The sequence below is a fragment of the Colletotrichum chrysophilum genome (genome assembly GCF_026319265.1).
Source record: "Colletotrichum chrysophilum strain AFK26 chromosome Unknown scaffold_27, whole genome shotgun sequence".
Lineage (NCBI taxonomy): Eukaryota > Fungi > Ascomycota > Sordariomycetes > Glomerellales > Glomerellaceae > Colletotrichum > Colletotrichum chrysophilum.
Window position 1 is genome coordinate 441,203 of NW_026517314.1, and position 17,210 is coordinate 458,412.

The 17,210-nt window shown below is 53.2% G+C and overlaps 5 protein-coding genes across 5 annotated transcripts; 1 reads left to right on the top strand and 4 right to left on the bottom strand.

The window, feature by feature from the left end:
• Nucleotides 1–1,250: 1,250 nt before the first annotated feature.
• On the bottom strand, nucleotides 1,251–3,375 carry COL26b_004523 (uncharacterized protein; the record flags this gene model as incomplete). Its single annotated transcript, XM_053177398.1, has 4 exons — nucleotides 1,251–1,652; nucleotides 1,708–2,196; nucleotides 2,252–3,078; nucleotides 3,252–3,375. 4 exons carry the CDS (start codon nucleotides 3,373–3,375, stop codon nucleotides 1,251–1,253), a joined length of 1,842 nt encoding a protein of 613 aa, XP_053038757.1.
• A 2,574-nt stretch (nucleotides 3,376–5,949) lies between these two features.
• Nucleotides 5,950–6,697, bottom strand: COL26b_004524 (uncharacterized protein; the record flags this gene model as incomplete). The annotated part of the gene is made up of 2 exons (XM_053177399.1): nucleotides 5,950–6,389; nucleotides 6,469–6,697. 2 exons carry the CDS (start codon nucleotides 6,695–6,697, stop codon nucleotides 5,950–5,952), a joined length of 669 nt encoding a protein of 222 aa, XP_053038758.1.
• Nucleotides 6,698–7,883: 1,186 nt separating this feature from the next.
• COL26b_004525 (uncharacterized protein) lies at nucleotides 7,884–9,388 on the top strand (the record flags this gene model as incomplete). The annotated part of the gene is made up of 2 exons (XM_053177400.1): nucleotides 7,884–9,183; nucleotides 9,363–9,388. 2 exons carry the CDS (start codon nucleotides 7,884–7,886, stop codon nucleotides 9,386–9,388), a joined length of 1,326 nt encoding a protein of 441 aa, XP_053038759.1.
• A 352-nt stretch (nucleotides 9,389–9,740) lies between these two features.
• COL26b_004526 (uncharacterized protein) lies at nucleotides 9,741–11,808 on the bottom strand (the record flags this gene model as incomplete). The annotated part of the gene is made up of 9 exons (XM_053177401.1): nucleotides 9,741–9,893; nucleotides 9,956–10,502; nucleotides 10,557–10,749; nucleotides 10,801–11,062; nucleotides 11,121–11,217; nucleotides 11,273–11,346; nucleotides 11,586–11,599; nucleotides 11,652–11,711; nucleotides 11,769–11,808. 9 exons carry the CDS (start codon nucleotides 11,806–11,808, stop codon nucleotides 9,741–9,743), a joined length of 1,440 nt encoding a protein of 479 aa, XP_053038760.1.
• A 3,805-nt stretch (nucleotides 11,809–15,613) lies between these two features.
• Nucleotides 15,614–16,994, bottom strand: COL26b_004527 (uncharacterized protein; the record flags this gene model as incomplete). The annotated part of the gene is made up of 2 exons (XM_053177402.1): nucleotides 15,614–15,877; nucleotides 15,924–16,994. 2 exons carry the CDS (start codon nucleotides 16,992–16,994, stop codon nucleotides 15,614–15,616), a joined length of 1,335 nt encoding a protein of 444 aa, XP_053038761.1.
• Between the last annotated feature and the right edge of the window lie 216 nt (nucleotides 16,995–17,210).

Below are 17,210 nucleotides of genomic sequence, written 5' to 3' on the forward strand. Positions count from 1 at the left end.
CGATCTCCACAACAATAAAGAGAATCTGCAAACATATTCGTTCCTCCCGTGCCCTCGTTCCGTGATGTCTTGGTTGCAAACACTTGCCGTTACGCCCATGGCACTTACAATGGGTCCGGCGAGCGGTTGAAGCACGAAACGTCGCGTGGTCAGCCTCAGGAAAGTGCTCAACGCATGGTTTTCAGCCGATGTCCGCATCCTCTCCACTCCACTCATTCATGCCTTGCAAAACCCGAATAGCCTATCAGCGCGCCTGTCAATGAAACGCCTTGGCTCTTCTTCTCAGCTTTGATCAGCTCCTGGTCTTTTGCTCTCTGAAATCTAGCTCACCACCCCGACCAGATCGCAGGAACATTGCACGGAAATCTCCTGGCATTTCCCGAGGATTCCCACCTTCCGGCTGCGAAGGGGTCCCTGCTTTCCACGCCTGGTTAGCCATGTGTTTGGCCAGATCCTCCACACCATGGTCACCCACCCCCCCTGGTTTAAAGCCCTTGCTTCCGTGCTTGCTCTCGAGGGACGCCGGGATGAGGGTTGAGAATTGTAGGGAGGGGAGGCCTCTTGCCTCTTAGGGCAGGGGGGAACGGGGTGCTGGTTGGTGGCGTTGGCGGTTGCCGACCCGTGCCGATGGCCCAGGACGACGGTAGGGGGGGATTATGGTAGTGCAGGTACGGATAGATAGTATCTTGTCTAGTCTGGTGCTTTGGGGGCCGGGTTTTCCGACGCCAGGGACCCGGCGAAGACGGTGCGGCGCGGCATTGGCATTGGTTATGGACCTACTTTGTATGGTATGGAGTATGGATGCCGGCATTGCGAGTTGGGATTTGGAAGGTGAGGGGTTGTATGGAGGAGCTGTTGTTTGGCGTTGTGGTCTTGGCTTTGTAAGAGGGAGTTGTATTCCTTTCACCCTTGATGGGAGGAGGTGAGATGGACGTGGGATGGCAGCAGAGTGGCCATGGGGAAGAATCTTGGCGGTGGTGGGATGTAACTGTACGTAGAGATGTCGTCTGGTCGTTCGGGTGATGGATGCATCTGCGATGTGGATGCTGCGGGATGAGGCAAACGCTGGGTTTCCTTAACGAATTTGATTCTGGTGCTTGTGAGCGTGTTGTATCACGCTCACCATGAGCTGTTCACGATATTCAACGAACACAACATCGTCACCGTATGAGAAAACCCAAACTCATTTACAACACATTATATTCCAAGACATCCCACTCTAATTACAACATATCACAGCCATCTGCAGATTACAAATCACCCCAATCCTCCCTGATAAGATCCGCCCCCTTCTCGCCAACCATGTACACGCTCGCCACAATATTAACGTCCGGCAGGATCGGGATGATGGAGCAGTCCACCACCCGCAGGCCGTCGACGCCGTACACGCGCAGCCGCGGGTCGACGACGCCGCCGTCGGCCTCGGGGAGCATCTGGTTCGTCCCCGAGGCGTGCCAGTTGGGGATGGTGTTCTGGCGGACGTACGCGAGCACGGCGTCCTCGTCGTCCTCGGCGACGGCGGCCGCGCCGGGGGAGACCTCGCCGTGGTCGGGCCCGACGGTGAAGGCGGACATGCGCGGGTGGGCGAGGATCTTGCGCAGGTATTTGAAGGAGGCGAGGGCGATTTTGCGGTCTGTTCCGTGGGCGTAGTACTTTTGGGAAAGTTAGCTTTGTGTTCGTGAGAGATGGGCAGGGGGAGAGACGGACGTTGGGGTTGATGAGGGGGAACTCGGCCATGGAGTTCGAGCGCAGCGTGACATTCCCGCGGGACAGGGCGACCATGCTTGACGCGGTGAGGCTGATGTACGTCTCGTTGGATTTGGGCGTGTAGTACGGCGTCGGGCCGGAGGGGTAGAAGACGCTCTCGAAGAGGTACTCGATGTGGGACTGATTGCCGAGCCCCGCGGCGAGAATGGGCTCGGCGCCGATGGCGCGCAGTTCGTCGGCGGAGAGGCGCTGGAAGGCGTTGGTGATGCCCGAGGGCGCGGTGTACTCGCCGGTGAGGTTGGCGGCGAACTGGTCCTGGGCGGCGCGCAGGGAGGCGAAGGTGGCGGCCATGTCGGTGGTGGAGAACTCGGGCGTGGAGAGGGCCATGATGGAGAAGACGGAGTGGTCGTTGAGGTGCTGGCCGACGTTCTCGTTGATGTGAACGGGCGTGATGCCGAATTTGGAGAGCTGAGCGGAGGGGCCGATGCCCTGGTTTTGGTGTTAGTGAAGGTCATGATAGGAAGGGGAGTGGGGAGTGGCTTACGGAGACCATGAGGAGTTGGGGCGAGTTGAAGGCGCCGGAGCTCACGATGACCTCCTTCTTCGCGGAGACCTCGTAGACGATGCCGGTGGGGTGGTCCATGAACGCGACCCCCGTGGCCTTGGGTTTCGCTCCCGTGGTGTCGAAGTTGATCTTCCACACGGGGGCGAAGTACAGCACGTCAAGGTTCTTGCGGCCGATGGCCTGCTTCAGGTACGAGTCGTAGCTCGAGCTGCGGTGGAACTTGCTGTCCAGGTGTCCCGTCCCCTGCTTCACTCCGGTGCTATTCCCCGTGTTGTAGTCCTTCACAATCGGAATCTGCAGCGCCTCCGCCGCGGCCTCGATGAAGCCCACCCCCGACGGCGGGACGTACCCCTGGAAGCCGAGCTGCAGCGGCCCATCCGCGTACGCGGCGGGGTCCCAGGTCTTGTAGCTGACGTCAAACCCCTTGGCGGCGTGGTCGTCGGGCGGGTTGAAGGAGGTGCCGCGGATGAAGAGCGGGTAGACGTCGGCCCAGCCCCAGCCGGGGTTGCCGACGCGGACCCAGTCGTCGTAGACGGAGGCGCTGCCGCGGCCGTAGTAGAAGCCGTTGGTGACGGAGGAGCCGCCGAGGCAGCGGCCGCGGTGGTAGCGCAGGATGCGGCCGTCGAGGTGCTCCTGGGGCGTGGTGTAGAAAGACCAGTCGATGGCGGTGCCGCCGAGGAACTGGTTGCCGCCGGGGGCCTTGTAGGCGGAGACGACGTCCGGGTTCGGCCCCGCTTCGAGGACGAGGACCCGGTTTTTGCCGGATTCGCTCAGCCGGTTGGCGAGCACGAGGCCGGCGGTGCCGCCTAGGGGTGGGTGGTGCAGGTTAGCCTTTCGACCTTTATATGGTTCGATTGTGATATGTGTTGTTTAGACTATGCTTTTCGGGTTTCTTGGTATTCTTTGACATGCAGGAAAGGGATGGGATGAGGGACATGTAAGGTGCGAGAGCGAGGCCGACGGGGGTGATGTCACGTACCTCCTGCGATGATGAAGTCGTACTCATCCTGGATTGTTTCGCGGTCGATCCCTTTGAGTGGTGCTGCGGATGTGCATGCGACGAGCAGCGCGAGTGCGCTCTGCAGCGTGACTTGGTATTTCATCGTCGTGACTGCTCAGGCTCGTTGAAGTGTCCGGTGCGATGGACTGGGCGCGACCTGCGAAGTTGGTAGGCCGGGAGAAGGCAACGAAGGAAGTCGGAGTAAGACAGTTGATTCCTCGACTGAAAAGTCCCGATGGTCTCTTCTTGGATCACAGGAACGGGAAAAGGGGGGCTTCAACAGAAGATATACTCCTGGCCATCATCACCACCACCATCACCCCCAATCTCTAAACCGTTTAGACCTCATTCTTGGTTGGACGACTGTTCTCCAACACAAGAAAGCCTGAATGAACGCCTTTCCAGTTTGCGCAATGGCCTGCGTCATCGTACTTTTGCGCGTCAGCCCCGGGCGAAAGCGAGGCGTGCCGTCGGTGTGCTTGGCGAAAGGACGAATGTGTTGTTGTTTTGGTCTCGGCGCATTCAATAGCTGGAGGGAAAATCTGGGGGAGCAGGGGTTTGGAGGAGCAATTGGAGCATATGCCAGGCTTGACAGCTGCAGCGGCATCTGAGGAACCTTTGTGTGTTAGCCCACACGCTTTCTGACCTGCATGCCACTAACAATGATGCGGTAAATGAGATGTCAGCTTGACGGCTCCAATAGACAGAATGGAGAGCTTTCGCGGCTCAGCAAGACCCAAAACCCAACTTTCTGCAGATCATATGAGAAGGCACCAGCGGGGGAGAATTGTGGCACAGCAGCCATTAGCAGAACACAATTGAGACAGGCCACACTCAACCAGCTGCCTACATTGTGCGCGGTCGCGAAGGATCTAAAACGACGTAGGTCAAGACATTCCGCCGACTGGGATTCCTGTCTAGCGCCGCGTCCGCGTGCCGGTGCTCCCGCGGTTGGTAGTTTGCTGCTCCCCGTCCTGCGAAAAAGGTTCCGTCGGACCTTGTCGAAAGTTCAGCAAAGGCAAGCTATCTTACCTATAATAAGTAGCTTAAATTAAGGTCTCTTGTCGTCCAAACGCCGGGAGGAATGACTTGCGGCTTCCCTTCTTGGCAGTTTGCTGATGGAATATGTCCTTCCTGTGTCCTCGGGAGGCAAGAAACGGGACTTGGCCAGAGAGCGCCAAGATGCGTACTGGAAGGATAAAGGGCCGATGCGAAGCTCCCAGCTTTTGCCCGGCGTGTAGTGGGCGACCTGCGTTGTGCTTTTCCCCGCAGGAACCCCCAAGCCGCTGCCGAGCCTCCAGAGGATCAGTGTGAGATTAGGGTGTCACGGGAGCGGTGATCAGGAACATGGCCATTATGAAGAGCCATCTTCCCGGTTCGATGCCGCGTCTATTTGAGAAGTAGGCTGACTGGAGGCAAATCTTATTTGTGTTTAACCTTGTTTTCTGAGGGATGCGACCGTATTTCTCGGGTTCCTCTCGAATTCGACCTGGTCTCACCGTCTACCGAGCTGGCCGCGGGAGGTACGTAGAGGATCGCGCTGGCGGCTTGGCCATGCGGGCTGCGGCGCCTCGTTGATCGGCATCTATTCCGCCTTGGGCAACTTGAAGTCGCCTGTTCGATAGAGGAGTGAGCTTTCTGTCTCACATAATCCTGCTCTTGTGCGGAAGGAAAGCTTGGAAATAGTGAGACTTGGGAGTGATGAAAGCGCTTGACTGTTATTGCCTGCATAGAGTCAGGCGATTGGAGGAAGCGACAATACCAAGCGACGGCAGAATATCGATAGTATGTGCGTGGTATCAGGCGCAGAGTCAGATTGATGGAGCGTTATGCTCCAATGCTAGCAATATCTGCCTTGCCATGTGCCCAGATGTCGCACAGCTTGCCATGGCCTGAGTATCTCAGGGAACTAGATGAAAAGTCCGTAGGGCTTCTTCGGGGGCTTTACTACTCAGAACAATGTGTGGAAATCGCTTGGAATTTTCCCAAGCTCTTGTTATATTGGCCGAAGATATTTCTAATGACCTTGTTGCCAGAAGCCGTGAAAATAGAAAATATTGCGACATTCGGATATGATGCCGCTCATCATTGTGACTCTCGTGTACTGAGCCAGCCATAGACCAATGGTAAAGTCCAAAAGAAACCGTAAAGAGTGTCTGGAGCCATCTTCCCTCCCAATCCTTCCTCCTCCTTTTGTTGACAATACTTTCATAGACGCCTCATCAACCCATCCCCTTTAAGCATATTTATCTCCATCTAACAAGAACCCCAACTTCCAGAAACTTCCCTGCCAGCCAATCTCTGAATGACCGAGAATTAGAGAGGAGAGGCTCCGAGATAACGTTGCAAATCGCACCTTGTAGACCTTTGGTTGTCTCTGTGCCGAATCTGGTCACATAACCTGAATGACCAAGCGAATTAGGTCTTCTCGTCCAACTTCGCAGGCGCCGCACACTATCCTGCAGATCCGGCCCTCTACGGAAGACCTCAATTATCGCAGAGCTGGGCGGGGTCTATCGGACCGCCCAGCTCTGCGAAATCTCTCCATCCGGCATGCCCCCCGCGTCCCTCGTACAAGTGCATCTGAGGTTTCCAGAGGAAGTCCACATAGGGAACCGAAAGAGCAGCGCTTGACTTCACCACACAGGACCCTTGGCGGAGTATCTGATCTCAACGGCTAGCCAGGTCGAATACTCAGCAAGGCGCCGCCAACCAAGTCGGTGGAGTAGCAAGGGCTGTCCCCCCCGGCTCCGTATGTGGACCTCCTCCCGGGGCGTCGGATGCACCCAACCGAGGGATTCCGGGGGCAGACTAGATAGAGCACACTGTCAAGGGTCATCTTGCTCACAGATTTGGTATGGGATATTGAGGGAGTTTGCAACGTTACCAGAAGATCAATGATGCCCAGGTGCTCAATCACCTCCTCGGCAACGTCGAGCCCGCCGTCCTTGAAGACTGCGCCGACTACTGCCTCCAGGGTGTCAGCTTTAGTGCGTTGCGACACCATCCCCTGCTGGGACGGATTTCTGACGATGCACCGGGTCAAACCGACAGCGTCACAAAGCCTAGCTAGACGCTCGTTGTTCGCGCACATTTGGATTCGGGCGTTGGTGTTGCCTGTTTCGGCAGTCAGAATAGGCCTGCGGCCTTTCTTCCTGTACTTGAATGATGGCTTCTTTGAGGAAATAGTAAATACCAATGCTAATGTTATCATCGACGGACGTCATGACAATTACGACCGAGATAATCCTGTCGCCGAGTCCCGCGAGCTGCTTGTTGCCCTTGCGCAAACTCCGCGTGCCCACCCTCGTCACCGGAGACCCTGCAGCCTGTAGCGCTTCCCAGAGCCAGCGAGGGTCTTTGAAGTCATACCCGAGGATCTCCTCGGCATCAGACATCCTCTGATCGGCTTGGAGAGGGTTCATTGTTGTCAGAGGGCGGTGGCGAGTATTGAGAACAAAGTATGGACAGCTTGTTGGCTTAAGTGGATGAGATTTACCAGACTGTGGGGTTTTGAGGGGTTTTATTCTACCACTTGTACCCCTCTCAAATAATCGTCCTAGTCCAGCCACCACGATGACCGCTGGCTGCATCATGGACGTATTCTTTTCTTTTTCTAAGACCTGCATTGTTAGCCAGCCACAAGAAAGACCTCACGCTGTATGTATGTATGCTATTCTCTACTAAGCTGTGTCTTCCAAGGGACAAGAACGGACTATTAGTTAAATCACAATATGCTCATCATCTTCAGTAATGATCAGGGCCGACCCTCGTGTTCCCAAACTGGGACCAGCGCCATTGCTGTTATCCTAGTTTAACGTGGAAATCAAAGATAGATACAAGTACCCGGCATATTTTGATACGTTGGAACCAGCTCGACCCGAAGATTTCAGTCAAATTTGTTTCTCTGGCAAGAATGATAAGGTGTAAGATTAGGTGGTCCTTTTTGCAGTCATTGTCCACGCCGACGTTGTCTCCTTGAGGCAACAAAAGATCCTTTTGGCCTCCAGCATCTGAGTGCGTGGGCCCACTGTATGTCAACATCTGAGCCACTACGAGGCCTCAATATTGATAAAACTGACAGGGGTAGGGCTGGTTAGAGAGGGGTAAGCTGATATGATGGACGCATCTCAGCTGGGCTCACCATCCAATTCTCGATTCTTCAAATTTTTCCATGTCACTCCGCGTCCATGATCCAGTAGAAAAGTCCGGAACCAACCATGTCTACAGTTGAGCATTACTCGTTCTACGACGGCCTACCCGAAGGAAAATGGACTCGCATCTTACTGCTTGAGCCAGGGGCTTACGACGACCCTGTCAGCTGCTCATTGTATCTCACACCATTTCAATCTGCAGGTAAGACATGGCTGCTATAAAACGTCAAAACGAATGATACTTAAACAGAATCAAGAATATGAAGCAATATCTTATGTTTGGGGGAGCACACAAGATACCGACTCCGTAGTCTGTCAGGGTCTTGAGATTGATGTGACGGCAAACCTCGTCCAGTCTCTCCGCCAAGTCAGATATGCAGACCGTCCGCGACATCTATGGGTCGACGCGCTCTGTATAAACCAGCGCGATCTCCAAGAAAAGGCATTTCATGTCAACATGATGGGAGAGATATACTCGCATGCCTGGCGAGTCGTCATCTGTCTCGGTGACGACGGACATAGTGGCGAGGCTGCGAGAATCGCTTTCAACGCGATTCAAGACTACAATCGTCTTGCCGCGAAGTATATGACGGAACTTCGAATAGTTGACGGCAGTGGCTGGAAGCCGGCAGATGATGAGGGAGGTTATGGTCTCATTACTGGCGAGAGGCTACTACCTGCTGTGCAGATCTTCAAGAAGCCGTGGTTCGGGCGAGTCTGGGTCTTACAAGAAGTCGGTCTTGCTAGAGAGGTACTCCTGGCGTACGGCAGGTCAACTATCAACTTTACTGAGATCATGGACTTTGCCCAGGCGTGGGCGCAGACGGGCAACGACTTCCCTGGCGTTTATTTCAGTTCCGGCCTTATTTCCGGGCTCTTCAACCACGTCTGGGCAACGTACGCCGAGAGCGTTGACCAGTCGTGGTATCGATCTTCTTTCATCCTCACCACTTCCGCACGGCAGGTGATGAGAACAAATAAGCCGGAGTTTCAGGACGTGCTGTTCAAGGCCAGACACATACAGAAGGCGACGGACCCACGGGATTTCGTCTACGCGTTTCTTGGACATCCTCTTGCAAAGTCGGACGACGGGCAGCTTTTGGTGGAGGCAGACTACGAAAGAACCATGACGGAGTTGAGACTCCTTCTTTTCTCCCGCCTCAGCGAACGATCTCTTCGGTTTCTTGGCTTAACGTGGCACAAGGTTCCTGAAGATCTCTCCAAGGGACCATCCTGGTGTCCCTATCTAGATGCTCGTCGACCCTGGACGATGAATGGCAGATACGATGCAAGCAGAGACGAGAGCCTTTTAACCCAGGCAACGAATATTCAACCCCGGGTAGTTGATTCCTGCCTTGAGACGTCTGTCTATATCATTGACACAGTCTTCCTCTGTGGCAGTATAGCTGGAGGAGAGCCGTCCCTGGACGGTGGTGCGCAAGCCGAGGATGCAGATGCCCACCGTCTGGCTACAGAAGCAGCACTTTTCAACCGGCTCAGCATCGTGGAAGAATACTGGGCTCTGCTGGAGGCCACTGAAAGGAGTCATAACCTCGCCTATGCGGACAAGGCTCTCGCATTCGCCAGCACCCTTTTACACGCATGTAACGCAGATGACAAGGATCCCGCATCAATTGCTAGGAGCTTCAGCGACTTTTGCAAAGAACACTGTCCCACAATCCAGGATCGCCTTGAAAAGCACGAGTGGCTCAACCAGTGGGCTTCGGCTAAGACTCACTTCATACCATTCGTACCACGTACGGCGAGTAGCATAAAAGGCGAGAAGTTTTTCAGCACGAAGAAGGGGTACTGGTATGTGCGAACATTTCCTGTAAAGTATGCTTTGACTTCCATTCGCTTGCTAACCAGTTGTAGTGGAACAAGTACCCCGTTGATCAAGCCCGGCGATTTGATATGCATCATTCCATCTGTCCAGACACCCCTGGTGATAAGGCCAGTTGAAGGAAGAGACAGAGTGTTCCATACTATTGGCTCATCCTATGTATGTGGAATGATGTACGGTGAGGTTTTCAAGACACCGGAGCCGGGTTACATCTCCCCGGAAGTGTCAGTTGCTCAGTTTGTGTGACGGCCGTCAAACAACGGAGGTAGACAGTGTTGGGTTGCCCAAGAACCTAATGTTTTATCGTTGCAGCACAAGATTGCGCGCAGTAATGAGTGAAAATTTAATGTTGATTTGTGTATACATGTACCTTTGCTACGATCCGTGAAATGCTGCCACGGAAAAATTTCTCTATGAAGGCTTTTTTTCCCGGCGTTGTTGCTCTCCGACACTGCAAGTCTGTTATGATTGTTACAGAGTAACAACCTTCTCGGAGCTGACATTCTTCTTGCCCTCCAAGCTGTCCGTCAACTCAATACCCGAGGTCTTAGCGGAGACCTCAGGCGATGCCTCTGAGTCCCCGGCCGTGGGATTTCCATACTTCTCAAGTGTATGAATGTCAAGCTATCGCGCAAAATATTAGCGACACGTTCTCCTAGTTGACGCGATAAGGCACCGTAGCTTACCTTCCGAACAACAAAGACATAGCCCAGCATGACGAAGCAGCAAACAATCATAACAATACCACCCTTCTTCCAGTATGGGGCCTCATCAGCCGCGTAGAATACGATACCCCAGAACGTATACAAGGTCAAGGAGAGAACGTTCATGCAATAGACTGTCACACTGCGGACCGCGTCGTCGCCAGTGCGCTGAAGAATAATGCTTGCCCAGCCAAAGATCAACGGGTTGACCATGTACGCCGTGCCGGATAGGTAGAAGGCGAAGAAGGTTCCAGCAAATGGGAGGGTTGGGACCAGAAGCATGATGGCGCAGATGAGCTGCAAGAAGATAGCCAACACGGCCATGGGGACACGGGTACCGGTAGCGTCCATGTGCCAAGCGGCCAACATGTTGGACGCGATACCGACGGCCTGCACACCGAGTGGGTAGGTGTTGATTTGACTTTGAGTGAAGTGCGAAGACTGGTACTTCAGCCAGATAAGGAAGTTGTTCTGAACGGCATAGGCCTCAAGGGTAGCGCAGACAGGAGACCAGAAAACCAAGATCCAACTAGGTGAGGTCAGCGAGGTTTGTACAGCACGCAAGGGGAAAGGAAAGACGTACAACATGGGCTGTAGGAACAAGCGCTTCATGAGAGAAAAGGGGTTGATGCTATGTCCTCCTTCCTTGATGGGAGGCAGACGAGCAACAGCCATTTTCTTCTCGGACTCACTCAGGTAAGTCGCCTTGGTGTTCTCCGGGATGTCAGGGAAGAAGAAGAAACCGAAGAAGGCAATGGGAAGCGTGATGATGCCATCTAGGATTTTGTCAGTATAATTCTCTGGCTGAGGTAATAGGCTTTGCTTACCAATAAGGAAAACCCACTGCCAGCCGCCAAGACCACCGAGTCCTCCCATGCCCTTGTAGATGGCCGCCATCATGACGCCAGCAAACATAGTGCCGACCTGACCGGATGCTGTGAAAATGGCTGTCCGCTTGGAGATCTCCTTTGGCTTGTACCAGGAGCCGATGATGTAGATGGTGCCGGCGTACGTGCTTGCCTCAGCAAGGCCAAGGAAGAAACGGACGACGCAAAGCTGAGTGACTGTCTTGCATGCTGCACTGATCATCTACCCGGGGGTTTAGTACCTGTTTTGGCCATGCAGCAATCGATCATGTGAAGCTTACTGTCAGGGCAGCCCAGACAACGACCATGGACGGAAGCCAGATGCGGGGCTTAATCTTTTGAATAATCAATCCATGAGGAATCTGGCCAATGGCCATTCTGTGTAATCGTGTCAGCATATTATGAAAATGAGGTGGCAGCATAAGCGACTGACCCTGCAGTCGTAACCGAGAGGACCGTGTTGTAGTCATGGCCCTTCATGTTCAGGGCCTCACGAAGGCCGGCGACCTGTGGATTGACAATTAACATCATAACGTAGATGATGGGTCCGGGGAACTTACATATGCATTGGCGAAGGCAGCACGGTCTTCAGCATTGGAGAGGTAAGCTCACTATCCAATTCATCGGTCCCAAGTGAGTGAGGCGGCTCTTACCGAGGAAGTTGAAGAAGTAACTTAGACAGCAGTAAGTCTGTGAACGTTGTAAGTCGAGAGCCCTCCTGCGACCGACCGAATGCGGTCACATACAAGGATGAAGAAGTCTAATGTGACTGTCAGCTTCAGTCTACAAATTCATTCGTCAACATTGCCTACCAATCTTCTGCACGAGCTTTCTCTCTTCCCTGCTCTTTGCTTCGTCACCCAGGAAGAAGACTGTGTGGCCTCTGAGTCAGTACCAATGTGGGCTTTGGTTCTTCAGTACAACTCTACCTCGGATCTTCTCCCCGACGGAACTCTTCTCAGCTGACATCTTTGCAACTGCCTACGCGGATGGGCGAATGGTTGTGAAAGACGGATGAGCAGCTTTGCACCAAAGAAGGGAGACGGAGGTATATCAAACAGCAACGGCGCAATCAGATCCATACCATAAGATTATCTCCGAATCTGATAAAACTTTTCCATCCCACCTACCTGGCCTCCTGCTGTGGGGACTTCCCTGGAATCCCTGCCTAATGGCGCATTTATTCACAGTGAAGATCCGAGCTCCGTGGAGCTCGTGTAGTAGCTGACATATTGTGACAAATGGTTCTGACTGGGCGACATAGCCAAGACGCTTGGGGAGCGTTACCTCAAAGCATACCGAAGGTGTCAAGCGAACCTGTCTGGCCTGCCGCATGGCTCCCCTTTTGGCAGGTTAAGTGTAAGCGAACTCCACTGATGGTCAGGGAGATGGCGTCCGTGAATAATGAGACCGGCCCAGGCTCGAGTCATACGCGGACACGAGGAAAGAGAGACCTGACTTCGGGAAATCTTTCCGAGGAGGTGACAAATGAGCAGGAGGCCCAAGACTCGCCCAGAGCTTTTCTTGGGTTTATCATTATCAATCTTTCATCTTACAAAGACAAAATCGTCTGGCGCTCTTTATCAGATAAAATCTGATAATCAGGAGATGGTCGAGTCGTGGACCGGGCCGGTGTCACGGCTTGAAGCTTGGGATAGGACTTTGCGTTAAGCTTTAGCATATTTTAGCAGATCCCCACCGGTTTGAACTTAAAGTCGTCCCGAGAACCGCCCCCACAGTATCCAGACTCCCGGTTTGGCTCCGGATTCTGGGGCGTCGAGGGTTCTTGAGTCGAGTCAAGCCTTCCTCATGGACCGAAGCCGCAACCATGCTCAAACTCGGCTTCAAAGCCAAAGTTTCCATCAATTATCAAGAAGAAAACCAACTTGTCAGGCATGATGCTGACGATAACGAGAATCAAGTGGTACAGGGCAGGAAAGACTACTGCCCCGATGATGCAGGGGCTGAAGAGACATTCGTACCAATCGTAAGTGAACAGGCGAGCTCCGATGTAGCCGAGCATCCACGCTTCGGTGCTCGGTGTTAAGACCCGCAACCAACTTCAATCTCTTGGCTTTTAGTCATGAACAAGACTCGTGCTTTTGGTCGCAAAAACAGAAATCTTGCAAGCGACTGCCCACGTGCTATTTAGAACGTCCATATGAACGTAACATTTCCTAGTGTGCCACTTATTTTGGTGTGGACTGAGTTGACACCTGCCACTTGTTGTGTCGCGAACTACTATCGGATGATGGCTTAGTCATGTATATGGCTGTAACGAGGGATCACTGGCATGCAAGTATTTGACAAGTCCGGGTTGATGCATACATTGCCAAATATGCGCTTAAGCTGCTTAGTTTGGAACCGAGAAACTTTCGGTTGTTTCTAAGCCATGGACCTAGCTGTAGATGAGTTCATCCAGGGCATGTGTGTCCGTGGTCTTACTTCCATCAATTGTCCGAGATGAATTCTTCATCCGAGAGCGCTCGAAAACCCCTGAGACGACTGCCTCAGTCCCGCAACAAAGCTTGCATTCCATGCCAGAAGCAAAAGGTTGAAACCTGGGCCTTTCGCCGCGGAGCTGTACTGACCCCGCAACTAGGTCCGGTGCCGAGCGAGTGACGATGGCACCCCTTGCCAAAGGTGCCAGAAGAGAGGCATTCAATGCCATTTCAGCAAGATCCCACAATACTGGAAACCTAGCGGCAATGAAGCTCTCCAGTATGATTTCGTCTCCTCTTATTCTTTATTGCTGTTGACATCATGGGCTAGGATGACAGTGGCTGAAGACCTTGAGACGCTACGCGATGCAATCAACAATATCCTGGCGAACAGGAAACAATCAGCACTTGGGCCTCTTAGGACGAGATCGGTCTTCCCGCAAACGGAACGAAGTCCAAGTCCCTCGGCATCCGTCGCATCGGATCAACTTTCACAGAGTGGTGGTCATTTAACGGGCGACTCACTGAGCATGCGGACTCAAGACAGAGCGTCGGTAGAACCTTTGACCCAGATACCCATCAAGTCTCTATACGAGATCACGCGGCTCGAATCATTACGTTCTCGTCAAGTATCACCGTCGTCAACGAACAAGAGAACACCGGCTGGCATGAACGGGCCTCGCGATCTGGTTACAGAAGGTAAGATCAATCTCGTTGATGCCAAACGCCTTGTTCAGAAGTTCTTGGACCAAACGGACCATTATCTCTATGGCGTCACTACGATATATCAAGACCTGGATGGTATTCGTAATGCGTCGCCGCTGCTGTTCACAGCCATTTGCACCGTGTCAGCTCTCCATGAGCCCCAAGGTGAATCGCTTTACCGCGCCTGCAGCCTAGAGCTTCGAAAGCTTGTTACCAACTTCGTCTTTGCCCCACAAGTGAGCATGGGTGACTTCCAGGGACTACGCATCGCCTCATTCTGGTTGAGCGACATGGCGTGGTCAGTCTCAGGCCTAGCCATCCGCCGAGCTATGGAGTTCCAACTTGGGAAGGCATTTGACTTTGTCATCGGCGCTACCACTATTCAGAAAGTCTCTCCGCACAGGTTCCAGCTCGGGAGCCGAGAAGAGGCACAAGAGTGCTTGAGAGTCTGGTACCTTTATTACATCTGCGACCGCCATCTATCAATTCTCTATGGCAGGCCCTCAAGCTTTGGAGACCAAATCTCAGTCAACAAGTGGGAAACCTACCTGAACGCAGTCCCGGAGAACAGTACCGACGTGCGGCTGGCAAGTCAGATCGAGATGATTCTGATACTGGACAAAGTCACTGGAATCTTTGGCACAAACGTGGAAGTTTGCATCCCTGGTCACTTTCACAGCCAACTGCAGGGGTTCAATCGTCAACTTGACCAGTGGATCATGGCTTGGACAGGCCGATATCGTGAGTTCTCATCTCGCAACTCAGCTTGTGGCGACCGGGCTCTGACTACGTGAACAGGACCACACGAGAGAATAGGCAACTTTCCACTGAAGGCGCTTACACTCCACTACCACTTTGCGAAGCTCTTCGTATCTTCTCACGTTTATCGCGGCCGATCGTCTCACTGTGGCGGTGAACCAGTTCCACTAGAGTACTCAGACATGGCTCAAGTTGCCGTGAGCAGTGCCAGCGCCATTGTGGAGCTCATTATAAACGACGTCGATATCCGAGCTGCTTTCGTGGGGATGCCTCACTACTGTCATACCATGATTGCATATGCTTGTTCATTTTTGCTCAAGCTTGCAACGAGTCAACATGACAAAAGCCTGAACGCAGAGGAAACCTTTGGTGCGATTCGAAAAGTAGCAGACTTCTGCCAGAATGCCCAGTGTACGAGCTATCATCTCGTGCACTGGATGGGTGCAGGCCTGCGGGACCTCGCTGCGAAGTGTGAGAACGCCTTATCAAATCAGTCGACAGGTCCCAAAGCTCGCATTGGAGTTCAGGCCGAGGGAATGCTGCTCCAGGACGACATGTCCATGCAGCAGGCGCACGAAGAGCTTGAGACGAGTCTAGGCATGTCCATTGAGCCTGGAAATGCCTGGGATGCAGCAAGAGGCGATGCGAGCTTCCAATGGGGAATGGGGCCAATCGATGCGTCCCTGGGTAACATGAGCTCAGGCTTCATGAACCCGACGTTTGACCCGAACATGGGGTCTGAAGGGCCTGACGCAGGATGGGAATCATTACTGCCAACATTTGATCTTGAACACATGGGTTTTGGGTTACTGTGACACTTGTAATCTATAGTTCTAGCTTATAATGACAAAACATCCTTCGCTGCTACCTTAAGCTCGGACATCATCCTCTGCAGTCTTGATCCACGAAATGGAGTCTTTCAGATACGTCGACGCCCGAAGATCACCAGAACGAGCATGAGCTTCGAAATTCTCGGCCCGAGCAGCGCGACCACAAAGCCGCCCCAGCTCACCGCTGGCCTTCTCACTGACGACCTCTTGATAAGTGCATGTCTTGAGATACTTTCCAACCCAAAGGCCGCCACTGTAGCGAGCCCCCTTTCTCGTTGGCAAAACATGGTTTGTTCCAATGCACTACAGTCATTAGTATTTGGATCAAACGAGACAGACGCTGACTTACCTTGTCACCGTAGCTGACACATGTTTTCTCACCCAAGAAGAGGGCGCCGTATTGTTTCATCTTCTGTAGGGCTTCTCGCGGCTCTCGTGTGAGTATCTGGACATGTTCCGAAGCAAAGGTATCGGCGACCTTATAAGCCTCATCCAAGTCATCGACGACAATCACATCGCCGTGATCTTTCCAGCTAACAGCAGCAATGCCCTTGGTTGATAGATGCTCCAGGCATGCATCCACGTAGCGGATAGTCTTCTCTGCCACTTCTTGAGAAGACGTGATGAGAACCGCCGGGGTGTCTGGACCATGCTCGGCTTGAGAGACCAAGTCTGTCGCAACAGTCATTGGGTCCGCGTACTCGTCGGCGACAATGAGAATCTCAGTGGGGCCTGCCACAAGATCGATGCCAACCTCGCCGTACAACTGACGCTTGGCTTCAGCGACGAATGCGTTACCGGGACCGGCGATGAAGTCGACCTTCGCTATGGTCTCGGTTCCCAAAGCCATGGCCGCGACAGCCTGAACGCCGCCGAGAATGAAGATCTCATCACAGCCGGCAAGATGCATCGCTGCAACGGTAGCGCTGGGAATCTGACCAGCGATGGGAGGGGTGCACCCGATTACGCGGGGAACGCCCGCGACCTTTGCAGTCAGAATGGTCATGTGTGCTGAGGCCAAAAGGGGGTACCGGCCACCCGGTATGTAGGCGCCAACTGTCTCGATAGGGATGTTCTTTTGTCCAAGGAATACACCCGGCTCGCTTTCAATCTCAAAATCCCGTATGCTGTCTCTCTGCGCCTGTGCGAATCTCCTCACATTCTGCTGGACCGTCTTGATGTCTTTGATGGTCTGAGGATCGACTTTTGCAATGATATCCTGGATTTGATCTGATGACAGTTTGAACGACTTGGGCTCCCACTTATCAAAATTCTGGCTGTATAAGCGGACAGCAGCGTCACCGTTGGCCGAGATGTCGTTGATGACCCCTCGAACAACGTTGGGAACGTCTACCGACGGAGCTGGGGCAGTGCCATTTGAAGTGGCGGCACTGGGCTTCTTGATATGTCTCGGAGCCATTTCTGAAAAGGCTAAGTCCGCAATGATAATCAAAGAACACTTATTGGGCAATAAGGCAGATGATGTTGTTACAAAAAGAGGAGCAGGCTGTAAACACAATGTACTTGATCGAGCAGGATATGACTATGTTTTGTATTGCAGCGATGCTCGACATGAAGCAAGAACATTGCATTTCAAATCAAAGAACTTTCCGCTATCGGATTCTTAAGTCCCGAT